We start from the raw sequence: 21,450 nt of genomic DNA on the forward strand, positions 1-21,450 counted from the left end.
GTGAGTGTGCGAGTGAGTGAGTGTGCGAGTGAGTGTGCGAATGAGTGCGAGTGAGTGTGCGAGTGAGTGAGTGTGCGAGTGAGTGTGCGAATGAGTGCGAGTGAGTGTGCGGGCGAGTGAGTGTGCGAGTGAGTGAGTGCTTGTGTCCGTCTTGTGTGGTTTCACAAACAGTGTGTGTGTGTGTGTTCAGACAGCAGGCATATCTTGAGTGTTGGCGAGGACTCGTGTTTGGCGGTGACAGATGTGCAGACAGGAATGCTCATCGCTACTGTACACGCCGAGCAGGAGCAGAGGTGACCAGAACACACACTAGAGCTGAGTCCAAAATAAATACACACACATGCATGTTAATTTAGGAAAAATGTGTTATTTATATATAAAAGTCTTAGTGTCTCGGGTCGAGGAGTTGTGTAACTTGTGTTGTTCCTTTAGGTGCTTCTGCTGGGATGGAAACACTGTGTTGTCTGGAGGGACGTCAGGAGATCTCAGTCTGTGGAACCTCCTCAGCAGTAAAGTCATCCACAAGATCCCTGCCGCACACTCAGGTAAACACTCACACAAACACACACACACACACACACCTGAAAGTCATCCACAAGATACCTGCCGCACACTCAGGTAAACACTCACACACACACACAAACACACACACACACACACCTGAAAGTCATCCACAAGATCCCTGCTGCACACTCAGGTAAACGCACACACACACAAACACACACATGAAAGTCATCCACAAGATCCCTGCTGCACACTCAGGTAAACACACACACACACACACATAGACACACACAAACAAACACACACAAACATACACCTGAAAGTCATCCACAAGATCCCTGCTGCACACTCAGGTAAACACACACACACACACATACACACACACAAACAAACACACACACACAAACATACACCTGAAAGTCATCCACAAGATCCCTGCTGCTCACTCAGGTAAACACACTCAGACATACACACACCTCAAAGTCATCCACACGATCCCTGTTGCTCACTCAGGTAAACACACACACGCACACAGACACACACACACCTGAAAGTCATTCATAAGATCCCTGCCACTCACTCAGGTAAACACACATACACACACACACACACGTTCTAGAGTGCAGCGCCCTGTGTAGAGAACGTTCTAGAGTGCAGCGCCCTGTGTAGAGAACGTTCTTGAGTGCAGCGCCCTGTGTAGAGAACGTTCTAGAGTGCAGCGCCCTGTGTAGAGAACGTTCTAGAGTGCTGCGCCCTGTGTAGGGAATGTTCTAGAGTGCAGCGCCCTGTGTAGAGAACGTTCTAGAGTGCAGCGCCCTGTGTAGAGAACGTTCTTGAGTGCAGCGCCCTGTGTAGAGAACGTTCTTGAGTGCAGCGCCCTGTGTAGAGAACGTTCTAGAGTGCAGCGCCCTGTGTAGAGAACGTTCTAGAGTGCTGCGCCCTGTGTAGGGAATGTTCTAGAGTGCAGCGCCCTATGTAGAGAACGTTCTAGAGTGCAGCGCCCTGTGTAGAGAACGTTCTAGAGTGCAGCGCCCTGTGTAGAGAACGTTCTAGAGTGCAGCGCCCTGTGTAGAGAACGTTCTAGAGTGCAGCGCCCTGTGTAGAGAATGTTCTAGAGTGCAGCGCCCTGTGTAGAGAACGTTCTAGAGTGCAGCGCCCTGTGTAGGGAATGTTCTAGAGTGCAGTGCCCTGTGTAGAGAACGTTCAAGAGTGCAGCGCCCTGTGTAGAGAACGTTCTAGAGTGCAGTGCCCTGTGTAGGGAATGTTCTAGAGTGCAGTGCCCTGTGTAGAGAACGTTCTAGAGTGCAGTGCCCTGTGTAGAGAACGTTCTAGAGTGCAGCGCCCTGTGTAGAGAACGTTCTAGAGTGCAGCGCCCTGTGTAGAGAACGTTCTAGAGTGCTGCGCCCTGTATAGAGAACGTTCTAGAGTGCAGCGCCCTGTGTAGAGAACGTTCTAGAGTGCTGCGCCCTGTTTAGAGAACGTTCTAGAGTGCTGCGCCCTGTGTAGAGAATGTTCTAGAGTGCTGCGCCCTGTTTAGGGAACGTTCTAGAGTGCAGTGCCCTGTGTAGGGAATGTTCTAGAGTGCAGCGCCCTGTGTAGAGAACGTTCTAGAGTGCAGCGCCCTGTGTAGAGAACGTTCTAGAGTGCAGCGCCCTGTGTAGAGAACGTTCTAGAGTGCTGCGCCCTGTGTAGGGAACGTTCTAGAGTGCAGCGCCCCGTGTAGAGAACGTTCTAGAGTGCAGCGCCCTGTGTAGGGAACGTTCTAGAGTGCAGCGCCCTGTGTAGGGAACGTTCTTGAGTGCAGCGCCCTGTGTAGAGAACGTTCTAGAGTGCTGCGCCCTGTGTAGAGAACGTTCTAGAGTGCAGCGCCCTGTGTAGAGAACGTTCTAGAGTGCAGCGCCCTGTGTAGGGAACGTTCTAGAGTGCAGCGCCCTGTGTAGAGAACGTTCTAGAGTGCAGCGCCCTGTGTAGAGAACGTTCTAGAGTGCTGCGCCCTGTGTAGAGAACGTTCTAGAGTGCAGCGCCCTGTGTAGAGAACGTTCTAGAGTGCAGCGCCCTGTGTAGAGAACGTTCTAGAGTGCAGCGCCCTGTGTAGAGAACGTTCTAGAGTGCAGCGCCCTGTGTAGAGAACGTTCTAGAGTGCAGCGCCCTGTGTAGAGAACGTTCTAGAGTGCAGCGCCCTGTGTAGGGAATGTTCTAGAGTGCAGTGCCCTGTGTAGGGAATGTTCTAGAGTGCAGCGCCCTGTGTAGAGAACGTTCTAGAGTGCAGCGCCCTGTGTAGAGAACGTTCTAGAGTGCAGTGCCCTGTGTAGGGAATGTTCTAGAGTGCAGTGCCCTGTGTAGAGAATGTTCTAGAGTGCAGCGCCCTGTGTAGAGAACGTTCTAGAGTCCAGCGCCCTGTGTAGAGAACGTTCTAGAGTGCTGCGCCCTGTGTAGAGAACGTTCTAGAGTGCAGCGCCCTGTGTAGAGAACGTTCTAGAGTGCAGCGCCCTGTGTAGAGAACGTTCTAGAGTGCAGCGCCCTGTGTAGAGAACGTTCTAGAGTGCAGCGCCCTGTGTAGAGAACGTTCTAGAGTGCTGCGCCCTGTGTAGAGAACGTTCTAGAGTGCAGCGCCCTGTGTAGGGAACGTTCTAGAGTGCAGCGCCCTGTGTAGAGAACGTTCTAGAGTGCAGCGTCCTGTGTAGAGAACGTTCTAGAGTGCAGCGCCCTGTGTAGAGAACGTTCTAGAGTGCAGCGCCCTGTGTAGAGAACGTTATAGAGTGCAGCGCCCTGTGTAGAGAACGTTCTAGAGTGCAGCGCCCTGTGTAGAGAACGTTCTAGCCCTGTGTAGAGAACGTTCTAGAGTGCAGCGCCCTGTGTAGGGAATGTTCTAGAGTGCAGCGCCCTGTGTAGAGAACGTTCTAGAGTGCAGCGCCCTGTGTAGAGAACGTTCTAGAGTGCTGCGCCCTGTGTAGAGAACGTTCTAGAGTGCAGCGCCCTGTGTAGAGAACGTTCTAGAGTGCAGCGCCCTGTGTAGAGAATGTTCTAGAGTGCTGCGCCCTGTGTAGAGAACGTTCTAGAGTGCTGCGCCCTGTGTAGAGAACGTTCTAGAGTGCTGCGCCCTGTGTAGGGAACGTTCTAGAGTGCAGCGCCCTGTGTAGAGAAAGTTCTAGAGTGCTGCGCCCTGTGTAGGGAACGTTCTAGAGTGCAGCGCCCTGTGTAGAGAACGTTCTTGAGTGCAGCGCCCTGTGTAGAGAACGTTCTTGAGTGCAGCGCCCTGTGTAGAGAACGTTCTAGAGTGCTGCGCCCTGTGTAGAGAACGTTCTAGAGTGCAGCGCCCTGTGTAGAGAACGTTCTAGAGTGCTGCGCCCTGTGTAGAGAACGTTCTAGAGTGCAGCGCCCTGTGTAGAGAACGTTCTAGAGTGCAGCGCCCTGTGTAGAGAACGTTCTAGAGTGCTGCGCCCTGTGTAGAGAACGTTCTAGAGTGCTGCGCCCTGTGTAGAGAACGTTCTAGAGTCCAGCGCCCTGTGTAGAGAACGTTCTAGAGTGCTGCGCCCTGTGTAGAGAACGTTCTAGAGTGCAGCGCCCTGTGTAGAGAACGTTCTAGAGTGCAGCGCCCTGTGTAGAGAACGTTCTAGAGTGCTGCGCCCTGTGTAGAGAACGTTCTAGAGTGCTGCGCCCTGTGTAGAGAACGTTCTAGAGTGCAGCGCCCTGTGTAGAGAACGTTCTAGAGTGCAGCGCCCTGTGTAGAGAACGTTCTAGAGTGCTGCGCCCTGTGTAGAGAACGTTCTAGAGTGCAGCGCCCTGTGTAGGGAACGTTCTAGAGTGCAGCGCCCTGTGTAGAAAACGTTCTAGAGTGCAGCGTCCTGTGTAGAGAACGTTCTAGAGTGCAGCGCCCTGTGTAGAGAACGTTCTAGAGTGCAGCGCCCTGTGTAGAGAACGTTCTAGAGTGCAGCGCCCTGTGTAGAGAACGTTCTAGCCCTGTGTAGAGAACGTTCTAGAGTGCAGCGCCCTGTGTAGGGAATGTTCTAGAGTGCAGCGCCCTGTGTTGAGAACGTTCTAGAGTGCAGCGCCCTGTGTAGAGAACGTTCTAGAGTGCTGCGCCCTGTGTAGAGAACGTTCTAGAGTGCAGCGCCCTGTGTAGAGAACGTTCTAGAGTGCAGCGCCCTGTGTAGAGAATGTTCTAGAGTGCTGCGCCCTGTGTAGAGAACGTTCTAGAGTGCTGCGCCCTGTGTAGAGAACGTTCTAGAGTGCTGCGCCCTGTGTAGGGAACGTTCTAGAGTGCAGCGCCCTGTGTAGAGAAAGTTCTAGAGTGCTGCGCCCTGTGTAGGGAACGTTCTAGAGTGCAGCGCCCTGTGTAGAGAACGTTCTTGAGTGCTGCGCCCTGTGTAGGGAACGTTCTAGAGTGCAGCGCCCTGTGTAGAGAACGTTATAGAGTGCAGCGCCCTGTGTAGAGAACGTTCTAGAGTGCAGCGCCCTGTGTAGAGAAAGTTCTAGAGTGCTGCGCCCTGTGTAGGGAACGTTCTAGAGTGCAGCGCCCTGTGTAGAGAACGTTCTTGAGTGCAGCGCCCTGTGTAGAGAACGTTCTAGAGTGCTGCGCCCTGTGTAGAGAACGTTCTAGAGTGCAGCGCCCTGTGTAGAGAACGTTATAGAGTGCTGCGCCCTGTGTAGAGAACGTTCTAGAGTGCAGCGCCCTGTGTAGAGAACGTTCTAGAGTGCAGCGCCCTGTGTAGAGAACGTTCTAGAGTGCTGCGCCCTGTGTAGAGAACGTTCTAGAGTGCTGCGCCCTGTGTAGAGAACGTTCTAGAGTGCTGCGCCCTGTGTAGAGAACGTTCTAGAGTGCAGCGCCCTGTGTAGAGAACGTTCTACAGTGCAGCGCCCTGTGTAGAGAACGTTCTAGAGTGCTGCGCCCTGTGTAGAGAACGTTCTAGAGTGCAGCGCCCTGTGTAGAGAACGTTCTAGAGTGCTGCGCCCTGTGTAGAGAACGTTCTAGAGTGCAGCGCCCTGTGTAGAGAATGTTCTAGAGTGCAGCGCCCTGTGTAGGGAACGTTTTAGAGTGCAGTGCCCTGTGTAGAGAACGTTCTAGAGCGTGTGTAGTGATGGTGCCTGTGTTGGGAACATGTGTAGTGATGATGCCCGTGTAGGGAACATGTGTAGTGATGATGCCTGTGTAGTGATGATGCCCGTGTAGGGAACATGTGTAGTGATGATGCCTGTGTAGTGATGATGCCATCATCACTACACATGTGGGGCATCATCACTACACAGGCATCATCACTACACATGTTCCCTACACGGGCATCATCACTACACAGGAACATGTGTAGTGATGATGCCCGTGTAGAGAACATGTGTAGTGATGATGCCTGTTTAGGGAACATGTGTAGTGTGTAGAGAACGTTCTAGAGTGCAGTGCCCTGTGTAGGGAATGTTCTAGAGTGCAGTGCCCTGTGTAGAGAACGTTCTAGAGTGCAGTGCCCTGTGCAGGTGATGTGTAGTGATGATGGCTGTGTAGGGAACATGTGTAGTGATGATGCCTGTGTAGAGAACATGTGCATCATCACTACACAGGCATCATCACTACACATGTTCCCTACACGGGCATCATCACTACACAGGAACATGTGTAGTGATGATGCCCGTGTAGAGAACATGTGTAGTGATGATGCCTGTTTAGGGAACATGTGTAGTGATGATGCCCGTGTAGGGAACATGTGTAGTGATGATGCCTGTGTAGTGATGATGCCCGTGTAGGGGACATGTGTAGTGATGATGCCTGTGTAGTGATGATGCTCCTCCCTAACCCCAGTGTGCTCCTGCAGGTGCAGTGACGTGTGTGTGGATGAACGATCAGTGCAGCTCCATCATCACTGGAGGTCTGGATAAGCAGATCAGTCTGTGGAAACTCCAGTATTAACACACACACACACACACACACACACACACACACACACACACACACACACACACACACACACACTCTAATGGACATTACTCAACATCCTTGATGTTTTTGCTCATAGTTTCTGGGACTGCACAGATACAGTAGCAGGGTTTTACATCCGCTGTTTTACATTATTATTTAGCATTTTTATTGTGTTTTAGAACTGAAGAACATTAATCATAATTAATGTTTTCATCAAATTTGGCTCAATGATTTATTTTATTATATAATACATGTATAACATCTGTCCTGTTTCCACTTCAACATGCATAAAAACAGCAACACTTCACATGATTAAGTAAAGACAATCAATCCACCTATTATGATTGTCAATATTATTATTGCTTTTTTTTATATTCATATAATTACCAAATCATCAATATTATAAATCGGAACATTTCTTAGTCACCTATAATAATAAAGGTGTCGAGTTGGTCTCAGAAGATGTATATGAAGTATTAAGTAGTTATTATATATGGACTATGTTTAATGTCCTTCAAGTTTGCTGCAGTTTTTGAGCCAAAAACATTTTTTTAATGTGCCTTAGTTTTTAATCTTATAAACTTGAGCGTTATTATTAATGCCCTCTCTTTAATTATGCTCGCATGTTCAGCTAAAATATATGCATACTAATTATTACACTAGTTATGTATGACGATATATTTAAAGTGAAGGTTAGAGTAAAACCTTCTGTAATTCAATAAAATATAGTATTACATCTTGACAAGTTATGGATGCATTTGTATATATTGTATCCGAACTGTATATTTCATACACTGTTATTTATGTCATAATAATATGCCTTGAAGAAATGCTCTTCAGTGAAGAACATTTAGTGTGTGTTAAATATTACAGGAGTTCATATCGCAGGATTATGCAATGAGCACACGAGTTATTAAGAGACGGTTATTACTGTCCCTTTAACTATGAAAAATTGCATTTTTGAAATATTTTGAACGTGTGGACAGCATGTTTTATTAAATTATGTTTCTGGGTTTTTTTTGTTCATTTCTTCTCAACTGTGTATTTTTTAACTGCTGGAAATTAAACGACTTTAGAAATGGTTGTTGTGTTTTTGTTTCTCCGTTCCATCGAACTGTTTCTTCTTTTAAAAGCTTTATTAAATACTGAGCAATTACGCAAAACTATAGATAAAAATGACCCTTATTCTGATACATTTGCATTTATATCGCATAATAAAGCTTTTATCGCGATACTGATAATTATTACATAAGGAATCATCAGTTCAGTGTCTTCTCAATATTGTGTATCCAAAGTAAAGCAAGAACAGAACGTGTGAAGCGCTGTTAGACAACTGTTTTTCATCATTTATGTTAAAGTTTTGAGTAAAAGTGTTTTCTCTGACATGTTTAGTTTATGTGATGGTTTAAACTTGAAAAAGTCGAAGCTATCATAATTTTTCCGGGGAATTGTCAGCCAAACTAAAGTTTCATTACATTTTTGTAATAGCTGTAAACACACGAACACAGTAGATCTACACTGGCATTCATTCAGAGTCAGTGAGAAAGCAGTCACCTTCATGTCATATGTTCCTTGTGGTTCACTTGCAAAGTTAATAAAGATTTTGCACACACAAAAAAACATGTGGATTATTTTTCAGTCTTTATTCTGAGCCTCTGTCTGAGATGATGCGTTTTTTAAGGCGCCGCCCCTTTAAGGCTTGCCAGTGTTCTGATTGGCTAACGTCACTGCACAGGAATCCGTGTCAACGCCCACTCGCTATTGCACACCAGTAAGAGTTATAAAAACATTATCCATATAAAACCTCATTTACAGAAGAAGCATTATGAAATCATTCACTTACAGTTTGTGATATTTTTTCCGCTATTTTGTAGCCGCTCGACGCTGCGATAAGAAAAAAAAACGCTTCTGAGAAAAACTGCCTGTTTTTTACAAAATCAATGGCGTGATATAGGCTTATATTGTACTTTACCTTTACATTTTTGCTATTTGAATTTTTGTAATTGTTTTCTTGGTATTAGCAGGTTCCATTTTGACATCTTATATGTTCTAATGTAAATCAGCTATATTTTTTTCACCTGATTGGAAATGTTCAAATTGTCCCCCTGTGGTGAAAATCATTTATACGTGTATGTGGTGTTTTTAATACGCTTTAAGACAAACCGTGTGTAAATTCATAAGTCGACAGCATTGCTGAGTGTTTTCTCCTTAAAACTGCAGTGAACCAAAGACAGTCTCAAAAACAGGCTTTGAAATCGCTGGTGTTTCTGACGTCACAAACTACCTTGTAACCAATCAGATCAACGTGTGATCGTCAACGGGTGGATCTCTGAGCTGAGTGAGTGGAGGCGGGGCTAATTTGCATATTCATTGAACCATGTATAGCCTACTAGGCCAAGGGTGTCGAGTTACATTCAAGATAGTTTAAGGCGTGACAATAAACATTTCCAGGAAAAAAACATTTAAATATGTAATTTTGATGATCAAAGATGAGTTTTAAGGGATACAATTATTGATTGTACAGGGGAACTTTCGATCTGTCTTTTATAAAAACATGAGTTTCTCAGCTTTTGGTTCAAAATGTTGTTTTTTATTAAACTTGCCCACATTCAAGTGTTGATAAAAAGAAAGCATGAAGCGAATAAAAAGTAGAGGGTCTGTTCTTTCTTTTGACATAGTGCATGTTCAGATACTCAGGCAACAAAATATTTTGGGGGCCATGAAAGTTTTGTAAAAAAAAAAAAACTGGCGGTGTCTATTAACTTTTTAAAAAACCGCTGACAGGGAAAGAGTTAAACGAGGGAATTGAATGCAACTGCTATCCGTCCAATGTGAGGGCAAATATCTCCCACCAAAGTCACGCTCTCGCTCTGTGGTGTGTGTGTGTGTGTGTGTGTGTGTGTGTGTGTGCTGATCCAGCTGAAGACATGAACGCAGCAGAAGAGCCTGAAGATCCTCAGAGAGGAACAGAGAGAAACAGAGAGGAACATGTCTTCGCCTAAAGCACCAGAGAGCGCGTGTCCGACAGCACAGGTAGAGCAGCGCGGGCACTGACTTTACTAACGCGCGCGCACATATGATGCATTTCCATTCTCGAGCTACTTGAACACTAATATCTTTGTGACGGTGAAGGTCAGCTTGTAAAGCCAACAAATGTATATAAACTTTAATGGGGTTCTATTGTTATTGACTCAATTTTCAAAGAATGCTTTCAATGCCAAAAAAAGGAAAATCTCTTTCTTTTTCACGCTGATGTTATTATGCAGTAGAAGTAAATTAATTAATCTTAGAATTTAGGAAATAACTATTGGTGGTACACTGATTGTGTCTTAGATCTCAACTCAGATGTTGTGTACTTCATCAAAAGTACTTTAGTGCTTTTGCGTTTGAAGGGTTAAATCTGCTAATCTGTGAGTCATGTGGGTTTCAGCAGGTGATGAAGCACAGGAGCACACACACACACACACACTATGAAACTATGGAATCTTAATTATTGTTTTCCCATAGCTCAGATTAATGCACAGGGACCAGACTGAGGGTGTTTTCCGATAATCCAGTAAATATGACTTTTGATTGATGGCATTAATTTGCTTACCCAGATACAGGAACGTTCAGATCTGTGTTCTGATTCGGAAAGAGCCGTTGTCATGTATAGATATTTTGTATAGATGTATAGATCAGTGTTTAAAATAGAGTAAATCACCTTTGGAAAGAAACTTGACGCTTCAAATGAAGATTGTATCATTACATCGTTACACCAGTAGGTGGCGACATGCGACTGTTTAAAATGTGTTTGTCATCGAATCGTTCATTCAAGAGATTTGTTCAAAAACGCTGATTCATCCTGTACTGGAACAGGTGAAGTCTTTATGGGTGAGTCATTGAATCATTCACTCAACCCGATCTAAGTTCAAAAAAATAGTTCAGCAAAAAGATAAAATTCTGTAATCGTTTACTCGACTCCTGTGTTTCCCAAACACTTTGATTTTCTTCTTACCATACAATGAAAGTGAATTAGGACAGGGTCCAAATCTATATATACAGTTTGCAGTTTATATGCAGTTTCTTAACCACATCCAGCACTTTTCAAGGGTCTGTATTCTATCTATGTCCGGTGAGTACACAACTATGTTTTTCATTTGTACTGCAACTATACTACAAGTGAACTTATATACTGATAGTTTGCTAGTTGAATCCCAGACAGCAACATAGTGTCGGCCTAGATCCGGCCCACATCCGGTACCATCCGGTGGATTCCACATGACCCAGAGGTGGGCCGGATCTGGGCCGGACACTATGTTGCTGTCTGAGATACTTTTTTTAGCCAATCTTTTATGAAAGTACACTTTGAAGTGTATACTTGAAAGTTTTCTTTACGAATTGAGATTTTAAAACAATGTAAGTTTGTAAGGCAACATATAAACCCATGTGTAAAAAGTATATTTAACTGGCATCTCGTCATGAAGTGGGATCTGGGCTAGTTTGGGGTTTATTATGTGATTTTATCCTCGCCTTTGGGACCTTTTTAATCAGGAATATCTCAAATTGTCCACAACCCACGTATGAAGTTCGCAGAGCGACTGCGTTTGTTTTGTTCGACACGGGCATTCATGAGCAGTGCAGTACAGTGTGTGTATGTGTGTGTGTGTGTGTGTGTGTGTGAATGGCTCCTTGTTGGTTCCTTCTGGAACAAAGACTCAGCCTTGTCCTCTTCACTGTAAAACCAAGCCTTCTTCCCGGCTCTTGTGTTTGTCAGAATTCCTTCCCACTGACTAACTTCAGCTTCAGTTGGTCACCAGCGCCAGTTAGACAACGGAACAAATGACTTTGGACACACAGTTCACGAATCCCATTCACTTTTTCTGACAGAAAATGATGACACTGGAGTTTTTGAGATTCATTCAAGTGTTTTCCATCTTAAATATCTGCTCAATCTGGTTTTCGTTCATCATTTAGTTGCATTACAGCAGCTGTAAAAGTTATGAACGATATTAATGCTCTAGATACACAACAATTTTGTGCAGCTATTTTTGTTAATCTAGCTAAAGCTTTTGATACGGTTGATCCCTCTATTCTGTAAACCAGATTATGTAGTATTATTGGCGCATCTAATTTAACTTTATCTTGGTTCTCTAATTATCTATTTAGTAGATCCCAACATGTACATATTGAACAATTATCTCAGCTTCTAACTATTAACAAAGGAGTCCCTCAAGGCTCTGTATTACACAATTAACACAATTGACACAATTAAAGATAATTGACAATACACAGATGAAACAAACAAAATCATTATTACGGTGGCCATGATAACAAAGGAGTGGCAGGAATCAAACAAAGGAAGACGTAATTAATGACAACAAACTGAATGTCCATGAAAACTAAAACCAACTGAACATAACGAGATTTACGTATGTAACTTCGGTTCTATGAGTTCTGAATGACCGCCAAAGTGCTTCCCACTGAATATTATCTCTCTTGCTCATGCACAGGTCGAGTCTAATAACAACCAAATCATCACATGACCAGGTATGTCATGGGTATACCCTCTATTTAACCCCGTGACATCCCGCAAACTGTCTCTGCAGAATCTTCTAGTGAGACTCCGAGTAACAGGGAGCTCTGGTGGTCATCCAGAACTACATACATAACTCTCGTTCAATTTCGTTCATAATGACCGCCAGAGGCAGTGCTCTACACTGGATGGCTCAAGGTCACGAGGAGGGTACTCCTAACCTTAAGCTGAAGTTGAGGGTCCCAACAGGTTTGCCACTTCCATAGCACCATAGCACATTAACTCTGTAGTATCTGTTAAAGGTATCAGTGGATGACCAATTAGCCGCTGCACAAATGTCCATTGGAGGGACACCTTTTAATGCTGCCCAAGATGTTGAGATACTTCTCGTCGAATTTTCTTGACCTGCCGTCGCAGAGAAAGAGTTGGTCTGACTGTTGCAGTTTTTCTGTGGCTCTCAGCATTGGACATAATTGTTCAGTTTGATTGCCATCTTGTGTGTCAGACACGGAACGATTGAGTGCTACCAACTCAATTGGTTGATTCCTAAATGATGTTGAGAGCCTTTTGAGTAGGAATGAGGGGTTAGGCCACAATGTCACCATTGTTCCATCCGCATTTCAACGCATACAGGACGTATTGGTTGACAATGCGTGGAGCTCACCAACGCGTTTGGCTGACGTTATTGCCAAAAGGCAATACAGTCTTTTTTAAGAGCCACTTCAGGTCACAATGCTCCATTGCCTCAAAGGGGTGTTGTGTAAGTGTTCTTAAAACCAGACTGAGGTCCCATGAAGGCACCCTAACAGTTGGGGCAAGGTGCAATCGCTGAGCACCTTTTAGAAATCAAGTGATTACAATATGTGACCCTAGTGATTGATCATTTACCTTTACATGCTGGGCAGAAATTGCAGCCACAAATAACTTTAGGGTAGCGGGTGTCCTGTTGTTGTCTAGCAGGGACTGCAGAAAACATAACACCATTGGCACAGGGCAGTGCTCTGGGACCAACATTCTTGGTGTACACCAATCAGTGAAAAGCTTCCACCTACAAGCATAGATATTCCTGGTGGAAGGTGCTCTAGAATACAGGATTGTGTTTTGTACCTTAACATCACAAGACTTCAACAGTAATTCTGGCTCCTCAGCGGCCAGACAGAGCTGTAGACGATCTGGGCTTGAGTGCCAAATCTGCCCCTGCAACCGAAGGAGCAGGTCCTGTCTCCTGGGTAGGCTCCAGGTCTCCCCTTTAAGAAGCCTGCATAACATTGGGAACCAAGGTCTGCCTGGCCAGTTCGGTGCCACTAGGAGCATCCTGTGGTGCCCTTGAAGTATTCTGTGGAGAGTTGGCAGAATTAAGGGGGTCGGGGGAAAAGCACAGAGTAGAAGATCTGGCCAAGCATGCACAAGTGCATCCTGACCCAACGGGCTGGACTTCTCTGTCCAGGAGAACCACAGGGGGCAGTGGGTCAAGGTCTCCGAGGCAAAGAGTATATCTCTATGCCTGTGCTCTGCCAAATCGTTGCCAAATCATCTGAACTACTTATTGATTGAGTTTCCATTCTCCTGGCGAAGGTCTGTAGTGAGACAAGAAGTCTGCCACCACATTCGACACTCCTGGTATATGCATCGCCCTGACGCTTACGAACCGAGGGAAGGCCCATGTCAGAAGGTCTCATGCTACTCTCAGAGACTGGCTGGACCTCGTGCCGCCTTGATGGTTGATATGACATACCACTAATGTATTGTCCATTCTGATGAGAATATGGCGGTTCAGTAGGGCCGGACCAAAGTGCTTCAGAGCCAATTGCACTGCTTTTGAGGCTTGCCCAGGTTTCCAAAAAAATCTGTATTGTAAAAAGCGCTATATAAATAAATGTGACTTGACTTGGCTTGACAAGGGGCAGTGTCCAGGCCTAAGCGTGCCAACGCAATCTGGAGGGTTTGTCTCATCACTCATTCACCTGAACTATGTGCCATGGTCTGAGTGTCATCATGAGAGAACTGAGAGTGGATATTCCGATAAGAATTCCGATACAGCACATCCTCCTCTGGAATGGGTAATTTCCTACTGGGATTTCCCAACATCTGTGATGGTACCTCCCTTGGTTGCAGATTTAGTATTAAGGACTTAATCTGGGCAAACTCTGAGGTCAAAACCTCCACTTTATTGGCTAAAGAATCCTCCTTATATATATTATACTGTATCTCTTACTGGTGGAGACACTTACTGTTTTCACCCTTTTTCGCTTAGCCGCCACTTTTACCTGCCAAGGCGCATCTGAGGTCAAGAGTCCCGCTACTGCAGCTAGCCTGGAAGTTCTCTGCTCTCACGCCATGGTGCTACAATTCATATAGACATCCTCAGTGAAGCCCTGCCTCAAATGATCCAAGCCTAAGCAGGATGGACAGCAGTCATGTCCATCGTCCTGCTGTAAAGTGTCCCTGCTCACAGTGCTGGTCAGGCTAAGCTGTTCCATACTGCCACAGCAGTGCTTTACTGAAGCCCGAGCAAGAACACTATAAAATCCTATAACAGTAAGGTACCGAAAGAATAATTTTTTTATTTTATTTTTTAAACAGCCCAATTATTGCTAATGCTTTAGCTCACTGTTAATAGAAGTACCAGGTAGCAGTACAGAAAAACACTTGAGCGAAAACACTTGTTATATGATTCAACTGCAAAATATATATACCTATATAAGAGAAAAACAAACATAAAACAATTAAATAATGTATATAGCTACATGTGTAAGGATATGTAATCTTTAAAAATATTACTTACCTAAATTGAATGCTCAATGTGAATACAACCAGCTATGCAGTGCAATACAATTTACAATACAAAAAGATTGTATTGTTGTTCCTGGAGCGCACACACTCTTTCTGTTAGCGATAATTAATCACTGTATGGCTTTTCTATGGAGTGAAACCACTCTGAGATGCCACTCATATACGTTTCATAAACGAAACAATCTTTGGTGCATATGTAAGCAACTTACCGTGCTCTGGCAGCGACCGGAATAAACAGATGTGTCCAACAAAGTAAAGATTGTCTTCAATCCGCCACAGCCTCTGGAGGACCACAAGCACGGCTCCAACTAAAATGATTGTTACGAGGCTGTGCAAGACGGAATCCAAGGTATTCTGATTGAAAGTTTTCCTTCAACCTGCAATCTTTGCACGTATGCGAGAACATTATAGGGACAGTTTGCGGGATGTCACGGGGTTAAATAAAGGGGTTCCCCATGACATACCTGGTCATGTGATGATTTTGTTGTTATTCGACTCACCTGTGCATGAAGACAAAGAGAGATAATATTCAGTGGGAAGCACTGCCTCTGGTGGTCAGTAAGAACGAAACAGAACTGTAAGAGCTGGAGGAGTTTTATCTGAACAGGGTCCAACCGGTACACTGATCACCATAATAGTGCTCATACAACTAAACAATCATCCTCAACATTTATTATAATAATAATAATCATAATAATAATTTGATTTGTTTGTTTGAGAGACCATCAGTGCTACATTTTAGATGCAATGTCATATGTTAAAGAAAGAAAGAAAAAAATAGGTCCTAAATGTAAAATATGGTAATAATGATTTTAGTGTGAAGAGAAAGCAGTGCTGCCCTCTTGTGGATTACTACTACTATCACACAAACACTGACCATGAAACACTGTTCATGAAATATTGATTTTATTAGTCTGTTGTTTAGAGGAAATTACATAATTGTGCTTACTGTTTGGATAGAACGGCTTCAATTTATTAATGTCACACACACGCACGCACGCGCACACACACACACACACACACACACACACACACACACACACACACACACACACACACACACACACACACACACACACACACACACACTCTCTCTCTCTCTCTCTCTCTCTCTCACACACACACACACACACACACACACACACACACTCTCTCTCTCTCTCTCTCTCTCTCACACACACACACACAAATGATTCCACACATCGTTTTTCGTTTTCAATGTAATTATCAGATAAAAACCTTCATCCTATCATCTTCTCCTAATATAAATACAACAGTCTCCCCCTTCAATATTTTCCCTAATATTGCTTATATTATATTGACCGGGCATTTCAGCGGCAGTTGCTATGGATATTCACTTAAATGTGTCACTATGGCAACACTTTTTCCCCAGGCCTGGAAGTTTCCCAGCAGGGATCAAGGTTCCCAGACACGTGCTCATACCTCACACACACACACACACGTTTAATTAGCTATCTAAATGGAGACTCTTCATAGATGTAATGGTTTTCCTACGGTCCAAACTGTATATTCTGTCTCCTTACACTAAGCCGGCCCCTAAACCTACCCATCACAGACACACACACACACACACACACACACACACACACACACACACACACACACACACACACACACACACACACACACACACACACACACACACACACACTAACCTGACTTTCTGCATTTTTACATCATTAAAAACCTTTAATTATTTTATTTTTATACCAGATTTACAAATGAGGACGTCCCTAAAGGAGGGTTTTGGAGATTTTGTCAGGGTTTTGTCACTTCTGGGTACAAATTTCCCCCCAAAATATAGTTAAGTAATTACACACACACACACACACACACACACGCACACACACTCTCTCTTACACACTCACACAAACACAAACATCTTGGTCTTTCACTCCATGTAGTATGGGGTATAATTGCTAAAAATCTCCAATTTGGTCGGTCCAAATAAGTAAATGCAGTGACGTACTGGACGACTGGCTGGTAAGGCTGAGTTTTTAGATCATCCCAGTGGAGAAACCAGTTCAGACCAGCTAACGGATGTTTGGTAGCAGTTAGATGACTGGTAGTGTAGTTTGGTATATCGGATGTGTCTCTGGAGGCGAGTGGGGGAGGAACACATGTTCTGTCTCTCTTTCACTGGGGGAGGTGGAGTAGTGTGGGGCTCTGGTTCATGAACTCCTCACATTGTTCATATTGTTCACACTGATGCTTCTGATGAAATGAACAATGTGCCTGATGATAGATCGCCTCACATTTGTGAAAATCAACACAAAAAAAAGGTTCCGAGCACCGAACCCTGGTGCACCCCAGTGCTTAGTTTGAAAAACCTCTCAATGCCGGGCCTCATCCCTATGCTGATTTAAGATTTACCTGTTTGGTGCACAGTACAACCTCCAGCATATCTTGCAAAAGTTATTCTAACTTGTTCATAGTCAACTTGGTTCATCAAAAATGGTGTTTTGATTCATGTGGTCGTGAGAAGGTTTACTCCAAGGTAAGAACGCTTAGATTGGGTGTTGATTGTAGGCTGGAGGTCCTTTGATTTACAAGCCAAAAAACACTCAAACACTCTCCAGTCTTGAACAAACCTTTATGTGATCCCTAAATATGAACTTTCATACCACAAAAATAACAATTTTTGGATGCCTATGAACCAGATACAATTATTCTTTTTGTAATTTTTTAATAAGCACTTTTTTGAGTGTGCGAGTATAGAGCGGTGATTACACCGAGTCTGTTGGAACTCATTAAGTATGCAGTGACTCAAACACTGCTTGAATGCAGCGAGGACTGCACTTCATGTTTTTGAGCCCATAGACGTCTATGAATGGACTCAGTGATGCATATGTAATCGCGCGAAACCTTGAGCAGCGTGTCTGTCTGAGATCATGACAGCTGCACTATAGTAATTAAAGAGATGTTACACAATTATCAAGGCCCCATTGAATTTATTCACCAATATTAGTACTTTCCTGATGTATAATTTATACTTTTTTGTGGGGTGTGTGCTCGTAAATCAATCCAAATTTCATGATGATTGATGTAAAAATCTTACAAAAATTCAGGTCTGTAAAATGAAAACAAAATAATAATGTGTATTGAACATGAGCCACAATATAGTTTAGTTTTAGGTAAAAAGGCTAGATATTTGGTCAACGTTAACGGGACGCTTGGTGCTCTTTTATTTATTGCCTTTTTTCACATCACATATTTTAGTAATATTCATAAATTAGGTATCATTAGAAAGCTTACTAACTCAAAATTCATCCTGTGAACCCGTTTTGAAATTGGATGTAGCGGTATCATGGACACGGTACTCTAAATTATTTTAACAGGCTCCTCCCCTAGTGGGCGTCGTCAGGTTTCATTTGACAAAATATATCTTAAGAACTTTATAATCAAAACCTTTTCTAATCTTGACATAACACATTTCGTCGGAAAGGTCTGATTTTCAAGGTTCCATATTTTGTGATAGAAGTGATATTTTTAACAGAAATTTATTCATTTGTTACAAGAGAATGCATCAAAACAAAATTCAATGGAATGTGTGTCACCTGGTGGATATTTTTGGTACAGCGCCTAAACAAAATCTCATAGGAACTTCAATTTTTGTGATATCAACTTCAAATTTGAAACACATCTTGGTTAGACATATAGCTTTGATTTCATAATAACTTTAGAGTAAAAAACATTAAGTAAAATATATATTTTATGTAAAATAATAAATATATAGTACAGTACATTAGATTTACAGTAAATTTAAACTTCCATAACTTTTTCATTCTTTCACTTCAGCAATAATCCACTGAGTGTCTTCTTTAAAACAAGACCAAACTTTGATCTATATTCCAAAGCATTCTTGAATTTTACCAATTTAAGTTTGGATAGTGCCTTTTCACGTTTATTCTCATAAAGGGATTTGGCAGTTATGGGGTTAATGAATCTTTGATGTGGTTATGATGTGGATGTACACACACTCCCATCTGTCTGTCCTCTCATTCACGATTCTCACAACCCTTTGTGTGCCAGAAAGCTCAGGACCGGCTGGCACTGCTAACTCACTTTGGCAACTTTAGGAATCTTGGAAATGAAATAAATGAACATCTATTCTTAGTGCGTTCTACAGTGTGTGTTTCCCACATCAGATATCACTCCAGGAGTCAGTGTTTAACAGAAAGGCAAAATGGCTAAATATATATATATATATATATTTCATTTGATTAAATTAAACATGTTGAGACCTGCTCCGAGCGGAACCGGTTGAATGAGCATTAAACAAGATTGTTTTGATTATTTTTTAACCCTTAAAAGCAACAGGTCTTTATCGACCCGGAACGTCATTCACTGCCTCCCCCTCGTTCACTAGTTAAAGTCAGACATCAAACTTCTTAGTATTCCTCAATCCATTCATTATAAACAATATAACAAGAAAATGTTAGCTGGGCAACTATTAATTGCATCCAAAATGCAAAATGTTTGTGTTTTACATAATATATGTGTGTCTACTGTGTATAAACATTTTGTATATATAATAATACACACATGCATGTATATTTTTAAGAAAAATGTGTTATTTATATATGAAATGTTTATATTTATATGTAATATAAAATATGTTAACAAATATATATACAGTATATACATGCAAATATTTCTTAAATATATATACATATATGTGCGTATTTAAAGGGTAACTAAACCCCTGGTCAGAGCCTGACTCCACCCACTGGCAATATTTGAAAAATGCTGGAAAAGTGGGCGGAGCCCAGCGGAGGGGGGCGTGCACCTGAGACGCATCTCTCTGTATGAAACCTGCCTACGTCACCAACAACCGCTGCGTCACGAACCACCGCAAACATCCAATAGGAAAATTCAACTGCAGTAGCCACCATTCAACCTGAAGAGGGCAGCACTCAGACGTTTTTACACCATATATTGTAGAATTAAAACACTTTATACACAAATGTCAAAAAAGTTACTCGAATCAATGAACAGTACTAATAAAGCCCCATTCTTACAGATCATTAACTAAAAAAAGTTGGTTTAGGGTTTAGTTACCCTTTAATATTTATGTATACAAAATAAATATTCCTAATTATTCATATATAATTCCTCAATACATTCATTATAAACAATATAACAAGAAAATATATATATAAAAGAATGTCTGTTTTGTATTTTTTTGTTGTTGTAAAAGGTGATTCGGGTCGCTAGTGACCCGATGTATGTAATAGTGTAAGTTTTTATTTTATACGCAGCAATTGAATCTCTGATGACTCAATAAGTGCAATTCGCCTTTATTCCTCGAGGTGGCGATGTCTGAAACAATGATGACGTGATGTTTCACACATAATTACAGCAGGCATAAAACAAAACGGTATCACCTGTAAAACTCAGTGATCAAGTTCTGTACGCAATCAAATATTAGAGTCACTGATGGTGGATCTGGTGGAGCTGTCAGAGATCAAAATATTGATTTTGAAGATGTTAAAAACGATAGATATGTTTTAGATGGTGAATATGATGATATTGATTTTGAAGACGTTGAAAACGATAGATATGGTTGAGATGTTGAATATGAGCAGATAAATGATGATGATGGGAAAAAACATCTGCTCAAATTGAACCCTTCCCAGTTCTGAAAGGTCGCTAAATATCCTTTATTTAATTCGTTTGTAATTGCTATTAAATATTACAAGAGTTTTATACTATTGTGGCATTTACAGATCCGTGGTACATATAGACCCGAGTCGATAAAGACCGTATTATGTAATAATGATTAGCAGAACATTCATGCATTTAAGGGTTAATTGACAAAAAGTAAACATGCACGTGTTTGATCAACTCTAACAAGACTTTAACTGTCCTTCTTAAATTTGCGTGTGTGTGTGTGTGTCTGTGTGTGTGTGTGTCTGTGTGTGTGTGTGTGCGTGTGTGCATATCTGTCTGTCTGTCTGTGTGTGTGTGTGTGTGTGTGCGCGTGTGCGTGTGTGTGTGTGTGTGTGCATATCTGTCTGTCTGTGTGTGTGTGTGTGTGTGTGTGTGTGTGTGTGTGTGTGTGTGTGTGTGTGTGTGTGTGTGTGTGTGTGTGTGTGTGCGTGTGTGTGTGTGTGTGTGTGTGTGTGATGATGTTCTATCAGAGCTGTGACCTGAGGCCGTCATTAACATCAGCAGGATCTCTCTGTGGAAAGATCACACACACGCACACACACACACACACGCGCGCACACACACACCCGCACACACACACCCGCACACACACACACGCACACACACACACGCACACACACACACACGCGCGCACACACACGCACACACACACACACAAACAGACAGTTAGTTAAGTTACACTGTTCTGAGTCTGACATTCCAAAAGAAATCAGGGAAATATGAAGTTTTATTAACAAAGTTTGCGAGGAACGTTCAGATAATCTAATGTTATACAGGATTATATAGAGACGTTCCTCTGTTCCAGCAGTTTCTCCAGCTTTAACTCCTCAATCCCGGTTATCCCGATCCCAGTCTGGGATGGAGGGAGTTCTCCCGTCGGACTGCACTGCAAATATACATATTATTATACTATATCTGATTATATGTGCGTGTGAACTTTTGCTGTAAAAGCTCATTTAATTATTTAATTAAATCAAAATACATAAAAAGTCAACAATCAGTGCAACAACCATCATGTAGAAATAGTTTAAAATTAAAA

At 42.8% G+C, this 21,450-nt stretch overlaps 2 protein-coding genes across 5 annotated transcripts in view; both read left to right on the top strand.

Moving 5' to 3' along the window:
• nsmaf (neutral sphingomyelinase (N-SMase) activation associated factor) overlaps positions 1 to 8,029 on the top strand; it is a 43,268-nt gene extending 35,239 nt beyond the window's left edge. For 2 of the 3 annotated variants that reach the window (XM_077201517.1, XM_077201519.1), the window contains 3 exons: positions 191 to 293; positions 433 to 545; positions 6,306 to 6,412. In XM_077201517.1, the coding sequence (XP_077057632.1) occupies positions 191 to 293; positions 433 to 545; positions 6,306 to 6,400 (311 nt within the window). In that variant the 3' untranslated portion in view covers positions 6,401 to 6,412. Of the gene's footprint in view, positions 1 to 190; positions 294 to 432; positions 546 to 6,305; positions 6,413 to 6,453 lie in introns of those variants that run through there. The other variant, XM_077201518.1, reaches the window with a different exon arrangement.
• A 1,208-nt stretch (positions 8,030 to 9,237) lies between these two features.
• The window catches only part of ank2b (ankyrin 2b, neuronal), a 155,896-nt gene continuing 143,683 nt past the window's right edge, over positions 9,238 to 21,450 (top strand). The window contains exon 1 of one of the 2 annotated variants that reach the window (XM_077201486.1): positions 9,238 to 9,442. In XM_077201486.1, the coding sequence (XP_077057601.1) occupies positions 9,398 to 9,442 (45 nt within the window). In that variant the 5' untranslated portion in view covers positions 9,238 to 9,397. The remainder of the gene's footprint in view (positions 9,443 to 21,450) is intronic. The other variant, XM_077201487.1, reaches the window with a different exon arrangement.

This window comes from Siphateles boraxobius, unplaced genomic scaffold, assembly GCF_051911475.1.
Source record: "Siphateles boraxobius isolate OS27281-9 unplaced genomic scaffold, OSU_SipBor_1 48, whole genome shotgun sequence".
Classification (NCBI taxonomy): Eukaryota; Metazoa; Chordata; class Actinopteri; order Cypriniformes; family Leuciscidae; genus Siphateles; species Siphateles boraxobius.